The sequence below is a fragment of the Rhinolophus sinicus genome, chromosome 13 (assembly GCF_057876585.1).
Source record: "Rhinolophus sinicus isolate RSI-liver-muscle chromosome 13, RSI-T2T, whole genome shotgun sequence".
NCBI classification, from domain to species: domain Eukaryota; kingdom Metazoa; phylum Chordata; class Mammalia; order Chiroptera; family Rhinolophidae; genus Rhinolophus; species Rhinolophus sinicus.
In genome coordinates, this window is record NC_142513.1 from 8,980,594 (window position 1) to 9,001,096 (window position 20,503).

A 20,503-nucleotide genomic window follows, 5' to 3' on the forward strand; every position below is an offset into this window, starting at 1 on the left:
TGCAGTGTATGGTGAAGGTGTGTGTGTGGTGGGGGGCTAGCCAGGAGGGCTGGGCCTGGAGGACTGGGGGAACACCTTTATCCAGACCTGTTTTAAGCACCTGTGTTAGTGCCGCCAAGGAATCTGGACGCGGTACTCTCCGCAATGCAGAGGCATTGAAATTTTCAAGTAGGACAGTGACTTCATTTCTCATCCAATCAATGACAGGATGGAAATGAAGGGGCTGGGCTGAAGGTGACGGTAAAAGACCAGAGCGGAGGGAGGCCTGAACCAAGGCAAGGGGAAGGAGATGGAAGAGATTCAGATGCAGGTTTCAAGAATCAAGTCGGAGGAAGAGGCACTCGATTAACCAGATGTAGGGTAAAGAGCGGAGGGTTACCTTAGGTTTTGAGTTAGTGCAACTCAGAACAGATACTTATGTTAACTTGTAAACATAAGTGTCCACTGATTCTATAATTACTCAATGATTTCTTAATACAGAAAAAAATGCTTAGTGGTTAAAAAAAAATCAAGCTTACAAGACAAGATAAATCGCACTCTACATTACAAAGTACATCCTCTAAACAAAAGTATGGAAAAGTCTACAAGAAATCTATTTTATGGAAAAAGAAAAGTTTTATGGGTAACTAATTTCTGATATATTTTTTAAAAATGTAGCATTTTTGCAGAGGTAAAAAAAATGGCTTACGTGCTTCAGTGATTTTCTGGCAAAAATAATTATTTTTCAGAAGGACTGCCAGTAAATTACAAAGACAAATCTAAAGTCTTATTTGAGTGAAATTTGTTAAAAGCATCAAGTGCTGTTTCATACGACAGCTTCTATGGTGAGACCACCCCTCCACCTTCTGTGATCATAATTGTTAAGGGAAAAATAATGCCAGGAGCTTCCACCACACTGTATCAGAATGCACTTGTGGACCGATCTGTAGTTCTGAGGAACAGCCATGTTCCACCTCCAGCCCCACCTGACCCATCTTCTTGGTTACAATGATGTCAGACTGAACCTTTCAAAAGTGGTGCATCAAGCCTTTCTTTCTGGGTGGGTGTGGGTGTGCATGGGTGTCCCTTTCTGCTCAGAAGTGAAAGAGCAGCTGTCAAATCAGGGACAAACCACCGTATATGAACAAGCAGGGAGCCTCCAGCTCAGCAGCTCTCCACAAGCTGGTATAAAAACACCAGCTGCTAAATGCAAACACCCCAGGCAACAGACTTCATCAGCGAACAGCCCAGTGCGCTAGCATCTCGGTAGTGTTTGGCTGAGGACAAAAATGGGGTACAGGGTGAGTGCCTATTGAGGGGGATGTGATATTTTTGGAGATGAGAGCCCCAGAGACAAATCGTTTTTTCACAATGCTGCCAGAGCCAGGCCCTGTGGCACCATTCAGACACTCTCCTAGGTCCCGTGTGCTCTGACTGCCTTACGTTGCTAGTCCTTTGTAGCACGTGAAGCATGAATCGAGCCATAAGAAACCGAGATGACCGACCCCAAGGTCTATCCAGTCTCCTGGCAGAAGACATCTCGGACTCTGAAGCACCACAGGCGGCAGTTTTAGAGGGTTTAAGTAGGAAGCCCACTGTACAGTTTCATGTACTGTTATGAAAAGGTCTTACCTGAAAACTAATCTTAAATAAATATAATCGAGGCAGGCAGTATTAATTGTAAAAGCTGTTACTTTTCACCATGTGATATGCAATACAAAAGAATGAGATTGAAATCCATGCACAGTTTATAAAGAGTAGTCATCTGGGATTCTATAATTCTTACAGCAAAATGAACATGTGATAACTCTGCCACAACATTTCATTTAGAAAACCTCTAAAAGACTACATACTCAAAAACAGAAGACTCTGATACGATAATATTCAGTTGCAGACAAGAGGCAAAAACCCTGATCAAAAGCAAACCAAGCAAAAAACAGGCCAATGTTAGAGAAGAAAGCAAAAGCAGGTAATGAAGAGATAGCCAGGCCCAAGCAGCGTCCCTGGGCGCTCACTGTTCCTGCGCTCCAGCCCCAGGAACCGCAGCTAAATCATATTCCTCACGGCTCTAATCCACCCCCCAGCATCCTGGAATCCATCCTATCCTCCAGTCCACGGCAGGCCAGACCTACTTGGAGGTGAAGAGCAAAACCACGCCCAGTGCCAGGGTTGCATGGTGGTAATACACACTCACACCCCTCCACACACCCACACACCCCACCCCGGGAGAACCCAGGATGGTTCTTATTCATAAAATCACTATTATATGTAACATTAAATATTATACGTAGGAATCATTATTGTGTATAGTGATTCTACGGGGAAATTTCAGATTATCTTAATAGGAATACTTCAGGTGTCCTGCGTATTAAATATGTGCCATGGGTGAGCTTGGAACTTAACCACCATTCACAACACTGATTCTACAGAAAAACAGTCAGACTCCCAGGCAACCAACTTGCCAACTTCTGAAGAAGACCCATTTGTGCGCTAGGGACTGCCTGTGCTTTCATGCTTGGCTACCATTTTGACTCCATGCCAGTCAGAAAAGTCCATCTTGACATAGTTCCTGTGAACTGAGCCAGATCAGATGTAAGGGAACACTCAGGGTAGTAATAATCTTTGAGCCTCATGAGCCGGGTATTCCATGACACATAAAACTAGCCATGGCGTTTGCCCAAAGCCTATGGATTTCAAAGGACTATATGGGGATAGTAAAAAAAAAGAAGAGAACAAGCACAAAATTCCTGAGCACAAAGTTTGCCACAAGATGACCCTGTCTATTTCACAGGCTCTTGGAGCTCGTTTTCCGGCGGTTCTTAACATCTCTCGCAGCCTGCTTCACCATACGCCTCTGTCATCCATCCTCTGAGCTGGCCTTCGGAGATTACAGACACACCATTCCAGAGAGGCAGAAGGAAGTCCAGATTGGACAGCAGAAGCAGCAGTTTATGGCTAGTTTGCAGTCTGTCACATGTCATGAGGTACACAGAGAGAGAACCCACAGTCTGGTTACCACGTCGATAGCCAACACCACACGCCCCATATCCTTATAGGGAAGTAGCCCCAAGACCCAGCATGTGGGTAATTGCTCGTGGTGGCTGTGGTAGCCATGGGGGGAGAGGGTGCTGAGGAGGGGAAGCAAGAAGGAGAGAAACGAGACGAAGCGTATGATTGTGGTGGGGACCCCGTAATGCACAGACCACAACACGGGGACCAAATAGGTCCCCCTGAAGCCTGCACACTGGAACACAGATGCTCACGGCTTCCCACGCATCTCCCACAGGTCTTCCAAGACCCCCGCCGACAACCCTGTCTTTAAAGCTTTATTTCTACTTTGTTCTCAACTGCTCTACCTCTGACCTTCAATCTTGTCAAAAGGCATTTTTATGTTTAAAAAAATCTCAGTACAGTACATAATACTGAGGATTCAGAACCACGGCTCTCACTGACCGTTTATTCCGTTTAAACTCAGTTACCCTGATGAAAGGCAGTTGTGGAGTTCAGGAAAGTAGCACATCCGGAGGAAAGGACGCTGGCTGGAACGGGAAGAAAAGGACTCCCTTCTGGTCACAGGTCCTCTGTGACACTGAATCACACTGGGTTTCAGGTCTTTGGAAGAACAATCCTTGCCCCAAGTCATTTACCACAATGGCTTGTCTTTGCAGAAAAGTGCTCTGCAAATTAAGAAACTCAGTGCTTTTATTCTAAATTCGATTACATTCATATAAAAGACCAACCCATTTAAAAGACAAACCTAAAAAAAAAAAATTAAAAAAAATTGAATACAGTAAGAAGCCAAACCAACCCTAAGTATCCCTTCTTCACCAGACTAGACATGTCATTCTGCTCCAAGATATAAAGCCAACCAAGCTTGCCTAGGCAAGAACAAGGCTTTTACATTTATTTTTATTCCTCTCCTCCTCGTCTCCATTCAAATACCATCCATTTCATATGATACAGAAGACGAAGGAAAAGTTGAAATACACAAATAATAGAATAATCTTCAGGGCTGAACCAAGGATAATATGTTAGGAGAAAAGTTAAACACAAAAACAATGGTTTCGTTTCAGACGCAAATGCTTCACCTGCCCCAATTTTTTTTTTTTTGGCTGTCAACTTTCTGGCAAGATCGAAATCTCAGGAAATTCCAAACAAATGAAACTCTAAAGGCAAGTTAGGAAAAAGGATCTAACATTAGAGCCCAAGCACCGCTCCTCCCCTGGTCTGGTTCTTCACTTTTAGGGAGGACCACCAAATCAACCACAAAATCATATGTTAACAAGAGCTTTGCTTCCTGCAAGTTGACAGCTGTCTGGCTTTTAAGAAATGCCCCTATTTCCTGTCAGCATCGGTCAGTCCCAGCTACCAAACGTATGAAGTTTGAACAAGAAAGACTCTGATACCACTGACGTCTCCCCGACTTGGCCAGCACGCTAAGAAACCACAGGGACATGGTCCCTCCATAGCGGCATGGTGTGCGTGGCACAGAGGCAGGGCGAGTTGAGGAAGATAAAGACAGATTACAGATGAGACTTAAGTTCCATTAAAAAACAAATTGTATCTGGGATTAGGCCCACTGAAATCAACCCTCACCACATGCAACGCACCACGAGGGCGACACCAAGGATTCCACATGGTTCTTTCTCAGAAGGGAATTCTAATCTCACTGGGGAGGTATGCCACATAGAGAAAATTAAGATAAAGGGTACTAGAGAAAACAGATGTGCTAAATTGATGGTGAGTCATTAATACATGGTTCACACAATACCACAGACTCAAAGCCTCCCTATCCATCAATTTCCAGTTCGTGAACCTTCCAAATAGCATAGCTGATCTCTTCATCCAGGAACTACTTACTAGGTCCTTTCTATATGCCAGGAACTATACTTGGTACTAAGAGGTACAAATGACTGAAACAAAGCAGTCCTGCCCCTTCTAAGACTTGACAGGTTACTTGACAATAGGTAAGTAAACAGGTAATTAGAGAACAATGGATATAATTACAGTATAATCACACAAAGTCCTATGAAAGGGGGAACTACAAGGGCCATGGGAGGACTTAAAGAGGCACCTCCCTTGGACCCAGGGGAAGAGGAGATCAGAAAAAGCATCCTCAAAAAGGATGTCTAAGATATGACTGTAAGAACAAGAATTAGCGAGGTAGACTGTTCCAGGCAGAGGAAACAGTATATGCAAAGGCTCTGTGAGAAACAGAGAGCATTACCATTTCAGAAACTACAGTAACAATTGTACCAGAGTGCAGGTATGTGCATGCCTGAATCCAAGGGCCATTCCTACCTCCTGGGTGAATAAAGGAGACGCTGAGGAAGAACAGAGTGTCACATGAAAGCAGCGGCAGCATGGGGAGACCCTGGAGGAACTCCCCCAGTATAAGAACAGAGAAGAAGACCAAGACTGGAGAAAGACACAAAAGGAAGAAAATGGGGAAAAGAGAGTTATAAAAACTGAGATTAGAGAACATTCAAGAAGCAGAGGTCAACCATGTTAAATGGTGCTATGATAAGGACGCAAACTAGCCACTGGATTAGCAATAAGGAAGCTAAGAATTCTTGCAGTGGGTTGGCAGGGTGGAGCCTAACTTCCCTGGACAAGAAGTGACTGGGAGGTGAACAGGGACGCCGTGACCCATTTATTTCCATCGCAACTGGAGAAGGAAACTGTTCAGCAGGGGCTGCAGGGAGAGCTGCAGCTGGTGGAAGTCTGAGAATGTTTAAAGGGTCCACGTAAACTGGTAACAGAGACGGAGGGCTAAGAATACATACCTAAAAGTCTCTAAACTGTGATTTTATGCCTTGGCAGGTGAGCAGGGACGGTGTCAAGGGCACAGACATAAGGGCTGCCTTAGACAGGAACAAAGTCTCCTTTTTCCTTGTGAGAATAATAAGATAAAAAGGTTGGCAGGTACTCTTTAGATCTGATGGCCAGGATTGAGGAAGACAGATCAGAGATTAAACACTGGATTCCTAGTGACCAATCTGCAAAACTGGGAGATTTTCTCCCCTAGTACTTAGGAGGCTGGGCCCAGGCAGCTGGCTGGCCTGGTCCAGAGCTAGAGCTGGTCGAGCATGCTGATGGCAAGAAGATGGGCAAAGGGCTAGTTGTGCTGGACAAGTGCAGTGTTTCAAGTGACTGGCCATGGTCTTAGCTCCGTAAGGTGGGAAATGAGCACTCAGAGTCAGGGAGGAGAGCTGGAAATCTGGATGCAGGAGAAAACCCAAACCTAAGTGTTTTCACTTTCCTCAGCAAATCTGAAGACAAAGCACAATCAATGAACTGGGGATCTTATCTAGAGTTTGGACTTCTGTAAAAGATGCCTTTTAATAACTCTTTCTTACTCACCCCGTCGTAAAAACAATTGCTTCCCCCCTGCAATATTTTGGCTATTTAATGGCTATGTTTTAGTGATTCTGTTGAGAGGTTGGTGAACTACTGTTTTTCTACTCCACATAGCTACTTGTGCTGTGTGTCTTCTATGGTATCTACTCAGTGACACGTAAATGACTCCAATATGAAAGTAGGAGGAAAAACCCCCACACTTAAACATCCCCCCACCATTAAAAGGACAATAGTTAAAGCTTCTTTTATTCTATTTTGTCATTCATTGGAAAACTCTCCCCTTTTCAAATCTTTAATGACTAGTAATTGGCAATTATTTTTTAAAAAATCGAATCCAGGATTACTTCTATACATCATTTTCACAGCTAAAATTAGAAGGAAAACAGGGAAGACATTTTCACAACTGGTTTGCAGATATCTAATCCTAACTGCTTCTATATGGCAAGGAAAGAGTTTAGTAAATGTGTGAATGGGAAACAGGCAACAATCAGTAAATTATCCAGAATTTTCAAGGTGGTAATTTTGTGTTTAAATGGAAGTAATCATAAAGTCGTCGAATTTATACTCATACCCAAAATGTTAAAATGCCTAAAAATTAAAGCCTATCACTTCACTTAGCCTTTAAAAGTAGATTATCAGTAAAGTTAAATTATTTTACAAGGTACTTACTTGACTGGAAAGAATCACTCAAACAAGGACATCTGTGTTACCAGAACTGCTGATAAACAGACCACATAATGGGATACACCAACCAATATCGTTAAAAATATCTTTAAAAGTCACAATGAATAAATGAGACCTTTATTCTCATAGTGTCAGCTGCAAATCAGGGGCCTGGCCACATATTTTCAATTTATTCTTAGTGAGTCAGGCTTAAAGGTTCTTTAAAAAAATATTTTGCATATGGAAATATAGTTCTGCTTTTTTTTTTTATAACACAGTATCTGTATACATACTTGGCTAAGAAAAATAGAACTCTCCACACAGAAATTATCAGTTCACTGCAGTGAATACTGTAGGAGCCGCTAGCACAGCCCTGCGGCTGCTGCTCTAGGACTGTAAGGCTGACGAGGGCACAGACATCCTCCTGGAGAAGAGACTCTTAGAGAGATGACTTCACTACACGGTGGTGTGAGGTCAACGCCACAGGGTAACCTCCACTCTGTCACCCTATTAGAAGGCTTTGGGGGCCATTATCACAGTCAAGGTGAGAAGTCATGGTAGGAGAAATTGAAAAGAAGGGAGGAGAAACATGTATACTGAGAGGGATAATACTTATGAATTGGGGGGAGAGAGGGGATGGAAGGAGGAGGGTTAAGACCGAAGACGAAAAAAATTCAATACGCTCCTACGTTTTCAAGTTTAAGGAACATTACACTTATACGAACACAGAAGGGCCAGGAGGAGCAAGCCCCAGATTAGGGGCCCAGAAGATCTAGGGCTCAGACCTGCTTGCCCTTGGAATCTTCACTTAGTTATTACTTTCATAGACTATCTTTACCTACCAGCTCCTCATCCCAATCAGCCACCTCTTCCTGAGTGGTTCCCACAACACCTGGGCCGAGGGCTACTGGAGTGCTTAGCCCTAGGATGGCTGGGAAGGCCTCTATTCAGCCCCTTTGCGGACTAGACCAGTAAGGACAAGGACGAAATCTTGCTCAGCACTTGTCACTACTTAGCGCAGAGCCTGGCTCCTAGTAGCTGCTCATGTACTTGGACTCCGCCTGCAAGGAGCTTACAATCTAGAATAGAAGAGGAAATGATGGGTGAAAAGCTTCACACAGAAGCTGGTCATCAGTTACTGATTTTAATTTCATACATACAAAAAAAATAGAAAGCGGTTCAGGAATGCTAGAACACTGAGCTGGTTTTGCCTTCAGGACTCAGCTTTGGGGGGAAAAGGACAAAACTTAGACCAAAGATCTGGACTGTTTTATAGTGGTAAAGAATCTTCCTTACCTATTGCTTGTTCTAATTTGTCACAGACAACATACGTCTATAGAACAATAGGTGTTCAAGAAGGATCAAAGACAAAGCACGTCCTATAACACAGTATGTACTTCTGTTGCTAAACAGGAATGGACTTTTAATAACCCACATTCTTTGTAACCTCTATATTTTATTTTTACCACGGCTATCGTGTATTTCATCTCTTGATAGAGGATAAGGTAGAGAACAACCTAATCATGAGCTCAGACACATGACAAATGCTATCATCCCTAATCATCAAGCCGGTCATTAAAAACACTACTTCTTAGACGTCTCAGTGCAGGCACAGTTGGTTAAGTCATTCTTTTATATCCATTCCCATAGGGACGACCCAATTCAATTTCCAAGTTAGTCACCAAAAATAGTTTGTGGAAATAACCGAACATGGGACAAAAATACAGTCACACTCAGTTGCCCAAGGTGGAAAAAAAATGGTGGCAGCTTTCAACTTCCTCAAAATAGCAGAACGGGGCTAAGCACAAAAAGACAAAGAAGGAGGGAAAGAAGGGAAGAAGCATCTGGTGAAAGATTTTATCCTGGATTTCCACGTCAAGCACCCTCTCTCGGGCATTTTCATCCCTTCACCAAACCTTCAACTCTAGCTAGTCTTCCCTTGCTTTGACCTTATCTAATGAAAATACACCAACTACTCACAAGGCTAAACATCTTTTTAAAGTTATCTTAACTCTAACATTAAAATCAAACGCCACGAAAAAAACAAGCCTGGATTACAGGCTGCAAACTCAAGTGCGTCCAAGGGCTGGGTACTACACAGAAGTGAGGACGGCGTGACCTGCCACGGAGCTGAGGACGGCATGACCTGCCCCTGAAGAACACGTCTGCCCAGCAGGACCAGTGCCCCCAGCAGCTCGGCAGACCATGGCCAAGGTGGGCCCAGGTTTTCAGGTTTTTAAGAGAAACCAGAAATCCAGATTTGTATGCAATGTCTCCTGATTTATAAACAATGGCCAAAATTTAAACTCCTTTTCTCTTAAAACACTGTGTGGACCAAGCAAAATATGACTGTGGGTGGCCAATCTGTGACATTTAGGGAAGAGGTCAGAAAACTGGGCAAAGATCAAAATCTACAAACGATTCCTTCCTTTGTCCTAATAAACGGGAGAGCTTAGCACAGTTTCTGCCTGTCTCTGTGGCTGTACATCAGGGCGAGCATGTAAAGCTGGCTTCAGGACACGGGAGACCTCAGGCAGAAAGAACAACCAGGCTCTGACACCTAACTGTCCTCCTAAAATATTTCCTGCTATTAAAGACAAATTTATGGTGTATAATGAATGATACTGCATGCAAGCACTTTCCACAGTGCCTGGAGCACATGACAGAATTCAATAAATGTTAGCTGTTACTGGGTTTTATTAGAATGAGGGTAGAACGTGGATCAGACTGTGCATTTCTCTCTTGAATGGGAGATTTTAGGCCAAAATGACAAAAATCTAATCTTCTTCTTTAGACATGAGAAAAATTTCAAAGGAAACCACATTCATCTATGTGGCATTTGGTAATTTTATAAAATAATCCGATTTATGCTTTCACAGGGCATTTTATTATTTTTTAAGGATATAATAATAGATTTTTAAAGTTTTGAGTTAAAGTTTTGAGTTAAATTTTAAAGTTCTGTCCTACTTTTAGATAAGGGGGATCACAAAACGTACAGGGCTACCAAATTCAACTTGAGTAGGACACGAAGCCCCGTTTTTTCCGAAAAGGTTGCCCCACTTTCCTGGCTCATCGTGTGACCATGTAGTCAAAGAATGGCAGTCGAGTCATGCTGTCCAGCTGTCTGGTCCAATCCCCACGTGTCCCAGCCCTACCTATATGCAACTCTTCTGGGTTCCACACAGTCAAAGGCAGACTGAGAACCTAAACCAGTCCTCTCTGCCATGACCTCACAAGTCCCTGGAGGCATGTACGTTAAAGGAGGGTGGTTAAGGGTAGTAGGGAAGCTTGGGACTAAAATTTTAAAACAAAATTGTTCTGTGTGAAACCAGTAACCAAATTGCCTCCAACCCTTAGGAGCCAAAGGCTCTGTCAACTGCAGGAACCGGGTGGGGAAGGTTTCAGCCAATCAAAGCCTTGCTTTGATACATCTCAAGGTTGGTCAGAATCTTTTTTTAAATCCGCTAATATCAACTATGCCCCTTAGCCCCTGGCTTGGAACAAGAGTCCCAAGCTTCTATGAAAGAATCTATTTTATTTGCTGGGAAAGTAGAGAGTCACTAAGCAATGGATTCAATGGTTTTCAAATAATGTTACTATGCTTCAAACTGTCCAACTTCCAAAGTACTGAGAAGTATTTTTTGAAATGTAGCCAAGTGTAGAATATAGATTGTGTCCTACATTCAAAAATTTGTCTTTCTAGAAAGCATGTTTTAATGTCAAAGGATATAAAGCAAGCTGTGAGTAAGAGACTAAAATTAGCTCAAACCACAAATAACCTAACATACTTATCACTTCCTTATGATCAACCTAAAAAAATCAAACACTAAAGGCATTTACAAAACTAAAGGTGTGATGCCAATTTAATCCTTTAACTTTAGCTGTATCCTTTCGTCCTTCTAAAATGGACCTGGCATGTAAACATTGCCAGAGACTATTTTATTAATTTGAAGGCAAGTACAAAGGAAACCATTAGAGCAAAGTTTTGCCCTGCAAATAAAACAGTGTGTGCCATGCAGTTCTTAAGTGGTTAGAATGGTAACCACCTCCTCAAACTGAAGATAGGAAAGTTGAGATGCAGGACCACACCCATCTCCAGCTGTGTTTCAGCGCTGAGCACACAAGACTCCTACTTCAAACCAAAGCTTGCCTCCGTGTCCTACAGCCATTATTTCAAAAGCAACATCTTCTAACAAACAAAAGTCTGTTGGGAAACACAAAAGCTTGTTGTCATCATGTAGTGGAACAAGTTGCAAAAGGAACTTTAGTTGACAAATACGCAAAAAAGGTACTAGTTTGTAAAAGTTCAACTCCTTTTAGAGTGATTCTCTCTGCATGACAACTATATTTTTAAGTTTTCTGGGGGAAATTCAAGCTCACAAAGGATGGAAATAAGTGCTTAAGGTGAATACAGGACCTACCAACTGCCACTGGAGACTCTTCAAATATTGTCTCTCAAATTCTCAAAAGCATTCATATTAGCAGGTAAGAAAATAAGGGAAAGTAACAGATCTGGGTAGTTATTTGTGGTGACAACAGATGAAATAAAACATTCCTAATGACGCTAACATTCCTAGAGTTTATCAAGAAAACTGTCAGTAGGCCATGAGGAATATTTAAATATACTTAGATATGGTACCAGCTGGTACCAGCTGGCCCTTCAGTGTGGCTCACTCACCTGCTGTACTGGGGGTTGCTCCAGAAAATTTGGCTTTGTGCCTGTAAACCCAACGTGCAACTTCCTAATCTTGCACCATTCTGCTTCACCCCACCTCCGAGGACGACCCTACAGGCCCTGGCAATAGGCAGGTGGTGTCCAGGTAGGAGAACAATGCTCTTACCTCTGAAGATGCTCTTAAAATACAGTTCAAAGGAGGGTTAAAAACAACAAAGCAAAACTATGCCAACAAAAAAACACAAAACAAAATATTCTCCCCCCAAAGACCACTGGATTATTCCCTTAGAAGCCCCTTTTCTCTGTGCAACAGTGAGCCACACAAATATTTTGCATTTGTCTTTGCAGAAGCAAACCAAGCCCTGAATAGTGAGGCCGCACAGAATCTAAAAGGGATAAATATAACAGTGACAAATATTTAACCAGCAGGGACCCTAAAGCTAATTTACTGTATTATGCTAAATACAGCTCGCCTATTTGTTCTCTTGAGTGAAGTTATATTCAGAATTGATTTCACGCACAGACGTTTTTAAGTAAGCCCATGTTCCTAAGAGAGCTCCAACTATGTGGAATAATTACTTGATGTGCACTTTCCTGTAAGCAATTTACAGAAGTGTATATAATCCTCCAAGTTCATCAGCACTCATCAGAATAAAAACTAGCTAAGCTGTTTGCTAGAACTTAAATGGCAATTGTTAAACGAGCTTCTTCAACAGGAAGAGAAGCACCAATACGAGATCCACGAAGAAAGAAAAAAGGGAGAGAGGGGACGTTTCATAACAGAGTGATGGAGATAAGGAAAAGAGCTGTCCTTCTCTAATCACTAATACATTTTTAAAAAACAGTTTTGGAAACCTAGTTTTGCTGTGCTCATCTTATCTTTGCAAGTGGTGTTGCTCACCCACAAAAGCCACAAATACAGCCAAGCCTTTTCCTTCTTCATCAGTAGAAGAAAACATGTCTCACTCAGTCTTGGGGAAGAAACCTCTGTGGTAAGACAAGGATCCCAGGACACAAGACCACTTGGGCCCAAAGATTTCCTTCAACGGTGGTTAAGCCTCAATAAGGATTTAGAATTTCCTGGCACGGTACTAGATTAGTAAGAGTAGTAGGAAATACATATATTCTCCAAAGAAAATACAGACCTCAAATGTCACTTTGCTAACAAGCCATGTTTACTTTGTGAGTCCATACTAAAGAATTTCTCGAAGCACCCATTCTAAGCACCAAGGTGTATCCGTAAAGCTTTACAAACACCTTGGTAGGGTCACAGCATTCAGAACTACAAATGAATCATGTTATTTTTTTTAAAAGACTGAAAATCATTTATCAGTAATTATTTTGTCTGCAGTGTGTGACTTGTACCACATCCCAACGATCAGCTGATTTGGGGGGCTACACTTTTCTTTGGTTATTTATTTCAAGGAAAAAAAAAATCTGCCACGTGAAATGGCCTTTTTCCAATTTTCAGAATTCAATATTTACAAACTGTCAGTAAGAGACTCATGATTATGTAAAGCTGCCTAGAAAAAGGAGAGGGCAGCAGCTAGTAAACTATGAAACCCACTTCCACACACAGTAAAGCATTATTTCTACAATGCTGGAGACTTAGGTACTTTCTTCTCAAACGCAGCAGATATGTAAACTATCACACTATTCAAATGAAGTTTAGACCAGATGTAGGTTTCTTTTAAAAATTACAACATAAAGGGCAGCTACTCTCCGTGCACCTAGCGAGGGTTGAATCTTTCGTAAATTCTCAAGAATCAGTTCCTCTATCTTTTACAGGAAAAACCACCCAATTGCCACTTAAGAGAAAAAATAACTCATGTGTCAGGGCTACTCATTTTCCCACATTACTAAATCAAATGAACCCTACTTATCAAAACTGTTTAATACCTCTTGGGAAAGAAAAAAGATTCCATTCTTTTGAGTCTTTAATTACACTCACCAAGCTCTGAGGAAGTTCTGAGCCTACCTGTACCCTGCCACCCACACACCTGACCAAACTGACTTCCCACTGCCCTGTTTATCAGGACGACTGTGGGAACATTCAATTCTCCTGGTGAGCACAGTAAAGACGTCCATTGCACATGAACTTGGTGACCAGTTAGTCCAGGCTAACTCTCCCAAAAAGAAAGGGACTGAAGCCCAAAAAAGGAAGGGGCCCACTAAGCGTTGTTAGTTTTAGAGCTAAGACCAGAGAAAAAGCAGAAGATTAAACTAAATTACCTTTTTGGCCCCCAAGGTGATCTGATCAAAGGCCCAAAATGTTAGCCTACACCGTTTATACTTTGAAAAAAAAATCACAGACTATGTAGGGTTGTTACTTTATGGAGAATCATATTTTACATCCCACAACAGAAAAACATTTTACAAACCAACTACATGCAAAGCCCTTCTAGAAGGCATGTGAGAACAAATCAAGAGTGACGAGGACAGTAATTCGACAATTCTTAGAAAGATGTATCATCTCCAAACTTCCTATTAAATTCACCTCAGGCCAAGTATAAATTTGTTCCATGAAAGCTCCTGTGAAACAAACTGGTGGTATCACCTTCTACTGGGGAAGAATTCAAGCCTTTCTTCCAAGTACCCAAGCAGGTAATACTCAACTGCCTCCTCAGGCCATGGCTCACAATGTGGGTTTTCTCCAAGAGTCACTGACCTCTGCTGTGAGTACTGATGCGGGCTAATCTATATGTTTCTATCACTCTTGCCCCCCAGAATGGGAGTTGGGAACCGTGTCCTGTTGTCTTTATACTGTCAAGGCCTGGCGAAGTGCTGATAACCAATTCGATCCCAGCATCTGTCAGGTACTTACTTTGTGCCAAGTGCACAGGACATCAAGATGAATGAGAAAGATGGACCAGCTGCCTCTGGAGGAGAGAGACCCGGATAGAAAGAAACAGCTCCCGTGAGAGCAGGGCTTCAGAAGAGACATGTATGAAACTGTATGGAAACGCACAGGTGAGACGGCCAAGACCTAGTGCCAGGAGGCACACATTTGCGGGGCAAAGGCAGGCTGGACGGAGTGTGGAGCCAAGCTATGGAAGAATGAAAGAGAAGGATGAGTTTGGAGAGCACTGCACCTGCTAGTGTGGCTGGACTAGAAGGCACGTGGACGGCTGGAACCTGGCTGCCGCGCCAAGGAGTTTGGACCTTCCAGCTATTAGGAAAGCACCAGACGGAGTTATACAGAGGAGCGACAGGATGACAGGATCGGGCTGTTTGTAACACAATTACTAGTGACAAAGTGAAGAATATACACGGTGGGGTAGGAGGAGATGTGGAGAGACTGCTGAGGGACCATATTAACCCCTAAGTGGTTTCACTCACGTCTGCAGTGTGAAACTAGAAACGACTGTAGTACTATATTATGGTAAAATCTGAGAACCTAGACCACGGGGGTGATAGAAAGCATGCTATGGGGACCAATCAACACAATGTGGTAGAAGGAATCAAGAACTACCCCCAAGTCCCCAGCACGCCTGGGTCCTCAAAACAGGCCTACCAGGCGACTGGTACCACCGTACACTGTCGTGGAAACAATGACCCAACTAGGCTTCCCATTTTCCTGAGCATGCGCAGTCTAAAGAAACATGCCCAGCCTATTTGTGGGTATTCGTTTGTTACCACGAACAAATTCCCACAGACACGGTAGAGAGGTACACCAGTGTACAAAACGCATACGGGCTCAGGCAGGCTCAAGAAAGTCCCTGCAATTAAAAGCACATCATCGAACAAAAATTGCCAAAAGGATTCTACAGTCTAGAAGATGAAAAAACAGGCAATACATTAAAAAAAGAAAAAGGGAGAAGGGGGAAACGCGCTCAGTTAGTATTCCAGCAATTGATAGACTAAAAAACCCCTACAGGAAATTTCTCATTCATTTCTATCATGAAATTCAGTACACATTCAATGACATTATTTAATACCAGGCATTTGTACTGGTTTGGGGGAGCTAGTCATGCTCAAATGCAGTGGGGAGCCCAAAGGCAGTTAATGGCAACTGAAAACCATTTGCATTACCATTATCCCGAGCTGACCTGTGCTTGCATACTTCCAGAAGTACCAAAGTATTCCTATAAATATGCCAGTGCTGTCAAACAAGGAACGACAGTAAAAAGTTCCCTCCACGATGTCTCCTTGTGCTCCTAGTTAATTTACTATGAACCCAGACAGTTACAAAGGTCTTTACACCATTTCGAAAGTGATCAGACACCTAAATTTAGTCCACTCAAACCAAGGCCAAACAAGAACATTTAGATCTAATGGGTCACTCAAGATGACTAGAACTTCCCAGTCTCTCCATGTCATTTCCGTTTCTTTTTCTTTTTTCTAAACCGAGGTGAGTCATAGTGTATAGATCTGTCTCCTCTTCACAAAACAGTTTTTCTCTGAAGAGAATGGCATTTAAATAAACACCATTGGGAAATTTTAATATTCATCTTCTTGGATTCTAACAATATAAGCTGTATATAGCAGTGAGGATTTTTGAACATTTGTTATAGCTTGGTTTTAACCTAGACAGACATTAGATCATATTTCATAATGAAAGCAGCTATAAAAACAAATGTCAATTGGAAGAGTGGACCATTTTACAAAGCCTGCCTCTAACATGGAATAAATCTTGTCTTCAAGTCACGAGCTACAATTGAAACCTCCTTTATCTGAAATAATCAAATCATTCACACTGAAAAGTAGTGAACAGTGTCAGGGAATCAAAGAATTTAGAAATGAGAGAAAAAGCAAAACACCTGACCCAAACCTTAAACTACGATGGAAGCAGCTTATCAGCTCTTTTCATTCATTGAAGCCCTCCCTTCTCTCATTCTAGCTCCAAAAACCAATTCCTTTCCCCTATCTGTGTTCTCTCCTCTTTAGACAGGAAGCCCAATTCAAATTCTAGGCTCACTAAGTATTACTTCCACTTTTCAAACCAGACATACAATCGTTTAAAATGATAGAGAACAATTTGTAGAGCCATCTACTATGCTATCAAAGCTGACTTTTTATAGACCTAAATGTGTATTAATAGCTATGCTATTTATTAGCATTAACAATTAAAAACACAGTTATGCTCATTACCAGATTGAGCTAAGAATCTTTGCCTGACACTTGTTTTCTAAGCTATCACATTCCCCAGCATTCAAAAGCCTACTTCACCTTTTGTTCGTTTCCAAATTGTTTCCAAGTTTTTGCGTCTTTTTGTTTTAGAAAAGAATTTAGTATAATGAGAAGTAACCGCACTGCCTTGTTTGCAAAATTTGAAGCAAAAATTCTATATATTTTTAATCATAATAGACTAAGCAAGTTCAAAATGACCTTGCATAAGGCTACCCTCATTAGACATGTTACAAATTGTTTTTTTGTTTTTTTTAACTTACATTTTTCCCCCCAACCATAAACACATTTCTTTGAATTCCTGAAAAATAATGGTTTTGGTAAGTTGACACACACTTTGGAAAATCTACCACTTTAGATTCAAGGTCATCTGAACTCCACGTTTTTAAAAATGCCACAGTTGCCCAATACAGAGCCACTTTTAGATTCAAACAGAAGAAGAGCCTCTGATTTCAATTTTAGAAAAGAAAAACATCAGTATGGTATGACCCATAGTAGACAACTCTCTAAGATCAAAAGAAACCACCTCCAGGAACACGGCAATCCATTTAGAAGCCGCGGAATCGCAACATACAACAATCTTGACTAACTCTTGGGGTTTGAATGAGGTAGACAAATGGAAGCACAATGAGAGGAATTAATTGGAGACCAGTATGCTCCATGCCCTGGCCTAAACCAGTAAGAAATCAAACGCAGAACTTTTTAGAACATGAATTTGTTGTTGCCAACTCAGTTTCGGTGTGAAAGATTTTCCCCAATGCCTGCCGGAGGCCACCTCCACTTGTGATGGGGTGTGTCATAATCGAAGCCAACATTTCAATTTCAGACCAAGGGCCCAGGGAAATTGGCTCCACCATATAGCATCAATTTCAGACCAACAATTTTTTCATCTAGAGCCACTTTAGACTCTATTGCATTAAATTTGATGTAGAAAATCTGTCCACACATTCTCAAAGTCACTAGTGGAATTCATTCAATTAACTCAAGACTGGACAGGGAATACAAATTTTTATATATTTATCAATCATACTTATAAAGATTAAAGTGGTTATAAATATTACTCTATCAGAAACTAATATACATTATAGTCCAAGAAAAATGAATCCTGTCAAATCAGCTTGATGCAAATCCACATGAAACCAAGCCTGCCAAAAAAAGGCTTTTGTTAGTCAAGCATACCAAAGAACTGCTTAAAGCTTTTTTCCTTTTTAAGTGGAGCTCAAAATAGATTTTAATACTACCAGCTGATGGACCTCACAATTTGCCTTTTGAGCCTGCCTATAAGCTGGAAACAGAATAAACTGCCTTCTCCCCGTGACACAAGTAACAAAATCTCTCTATTCTGTACATCGTTTATTTAAAATACTCAGTGTGGTTTTGGTTAATCCTCACAACCCCCGCAATGACATTTAATCAGGAGCACATATTTTCTTTAGAGGATTTCGCTGCCTGTGAAAGCAGACGGCTTCCTGATTTTAATCTGATGTTTTAGAGATAGTACGTGAGAAACGCTACCTTCCCAACTTTCCTTTAGGAACCATCATAACCCACCAGAAGATGAGGGCTGGGAAGACCCGATCATCTCAGCCATGACCAAAGGATAAGATGCGCATTGGGGAAAGATGCTATTTTAGAGAAGGTTAAAAAAAAACCAAAAACGTTACGCTTCCCTGTTCTCTGCCTGAAAGAGTAATATTTTGGCCCCAGTGAAGTGGGTACCTCAGGCCTTCTGATTGGAAAGCTCTTTAGCCTGAGGCTTCCATGGCTTGTGCTGCTCCTCCTGTAGCTCAGAGAGCAAATGTCCCTTCCTGTGCCACATCTGCCCAGATCCCCTTCCTCGAGGGTACGTAGCCCACCTTCCATTCAGTCACGCTCTACCCGTTCGGATGTTTTGTTTTCTTCACAGCACTGTCACTGTCTGAAATTGTCTGCCTATGTGTCTGACCGCCCTATTCGACTCGCAGCCCCACGAGGGACAGGGTCGTGTCTGTCTCGTTGAGCAAACACTACCTCCAGCGCCTACGCCGCGCCTAGCACGGAATAAGCACGCCAATTCACACCCACTAAATGAATGAACAGGAAGGGGAAAGGGGACTGTCATCCTTGGGACTCTCGTCGCACACTGAGACGAGGGGAAAGGAAGTGTGAAGGAGGGGGGGAGTAACCCTTTCCCCTAGGGAGACAAAGGAAGAGAGTCTGAGGTGGTCCAGTCTAGAAAAGGAAGTAGGGGGGGTGTTCTATCAACCCCAAGAGACAAAGAGTGGAGAGGCAGGGGGGCGGGGTCGAGGTGCGAGGGATTCGCGCCGAGAGCAGAGACCTGCGGCCTCCGGGCTTGAGAGGTCACCCGGGCTAGAGGATATGAGGTAAGTGGGGGATCAAAGGGGACTGCGAGGTCCGGGAAAGGCGAAGGCCCACCCGTGGGACAAAGAGGGGGCCGGCCTCTGCCGCCGTTGGATCGAGCCCTCAAGCAGCAGGGCCGCGGCGAAGGGCGGGACCCAGAGGGAGAACGGAGCCCGGGGGTCTGAGGGGAAGGTTCACGCGGCCTAAGCGAAGGGCCTGCCGCGCTCCGGGGTGCTCCCGCACCTGGTAAATGGCTGCCCAGTTCCCGGCCTTGTCGATCTGCTCGAACTCCTTTTCCATCTCCATGACGGGCCAGGGCGGCTGCTGCGCCTCCTCCTCCGCCCACTGCGCCGTCTGCCGCTCTAGGCCGCGTCGCGCTCTCAGCCGGGAGTCCCGCTGCAAGCCTCGACTCCCGCCGCTACCGCCGCCCTAGCTGCCGCTGCTTCTTCATGTCAACTCGGAGCCGGAAGTACGCACAGCGCTGCCGCGGGCTCCGCCCTGCAAAGGGGAGGGCCAATCAGCAGTCGAGAATGTCGGCCAGTACTTCCGCGGGGCGGAGCCAGGGGAGGTGCTGGGGGAAGTGGCCTAAGCCCCGCGAGACATCTTACCCCGCACGCTCCCCTCCCGACCGGGACTCCGAACTTGGGCGTGGCGTGCGGCCGTTGCCTGGGCGACCCCGGAGCCACGCCCACGGCGCGTGGGTTTGCAAGGGTCCCCTGGATCTGGAGTTCAGACTTCGAGGAGACCTATAAAGTCACAGGGTGGCATTGACATAGTCATGTATCTTTCCTGCAGTGCCAGGGCCCTGGCCTCAGTGCACCAAGCTGGTGTATGGGTGGAGGAAGCATGCTCCATATCCTGCCTCCCTGCTCTGGCCACAGGTCCGCCCATTTTTCCTAAAACTTAGGATTCACCAGGCTGCCGGGAAAGGCCCCCTACTCTCTGTACTGTCCTTGTACGGAAACGCAAGATTTCTGTTTGGGGTCTCTGATTTCAGATGCTGCAGGAATGAATGGCTTGGGGTCCACCTCCAAAGGATTTGGATACCAAGAATTTGTACTTTTCACAGGCAAACCCGTTTAATTGTACACAACCAATGGTCCTGGAAGGACGTATGAGAAAAGCTGGTCAGGTTGTCTTACTGCGGGTTCTACTTTAAACCACTCAGCTCTGGCCTGGCACACTATATGGAGTTGTGAACTGCATGAGGTCAGAGATCCTAGAGGACGGAATCATCTGTTCCCTGTTCGCATCCCAAACCTGCCCAGAGCAGCTGCTGGTATCACTGGTTGAATTAATTCCTGGAGTACTTGTGGCAGGCACTGTGCTTGGCATTCCAAGTACACATTCTCACTTAAT

The 20,503-nt window shown here is 43.4% G+C and overlaps 1 protein-coding gene across 2 annotated transcripts in view; it reads right to left on the reverse strand.

Moving 5' to 3' along the window:
- PTPN1 (protein tyrosine phosphatase non-receptor type 1) overlaps nucleotides 1-19,615 on the reverse strand; it is a 61,800-nt gene extending 42,185 nt beyond the window's left edge. Inside the window, exon 1 of one of the 2 annotated variants that reach the window (XM_019726094.3) lies at nucleotides 19,388-19,615. In XM_019726094.3, coding sequence (XP_019581653.1) covers nucleotides 19,388-19,450 — 63 coding nt within the window. In that variant the 5' untranslated portion in view covers nucleotides 19,451-19,615. The remainder of the gene's footprint in view (nucleotides 1-19,387) is intronic. The other variant, XM_074317887.2, reaches the window with a different exon arrangement.
- Between the last annotated feature and the right edge of the window lie 888 nt (nucleotides 19,616-20,503).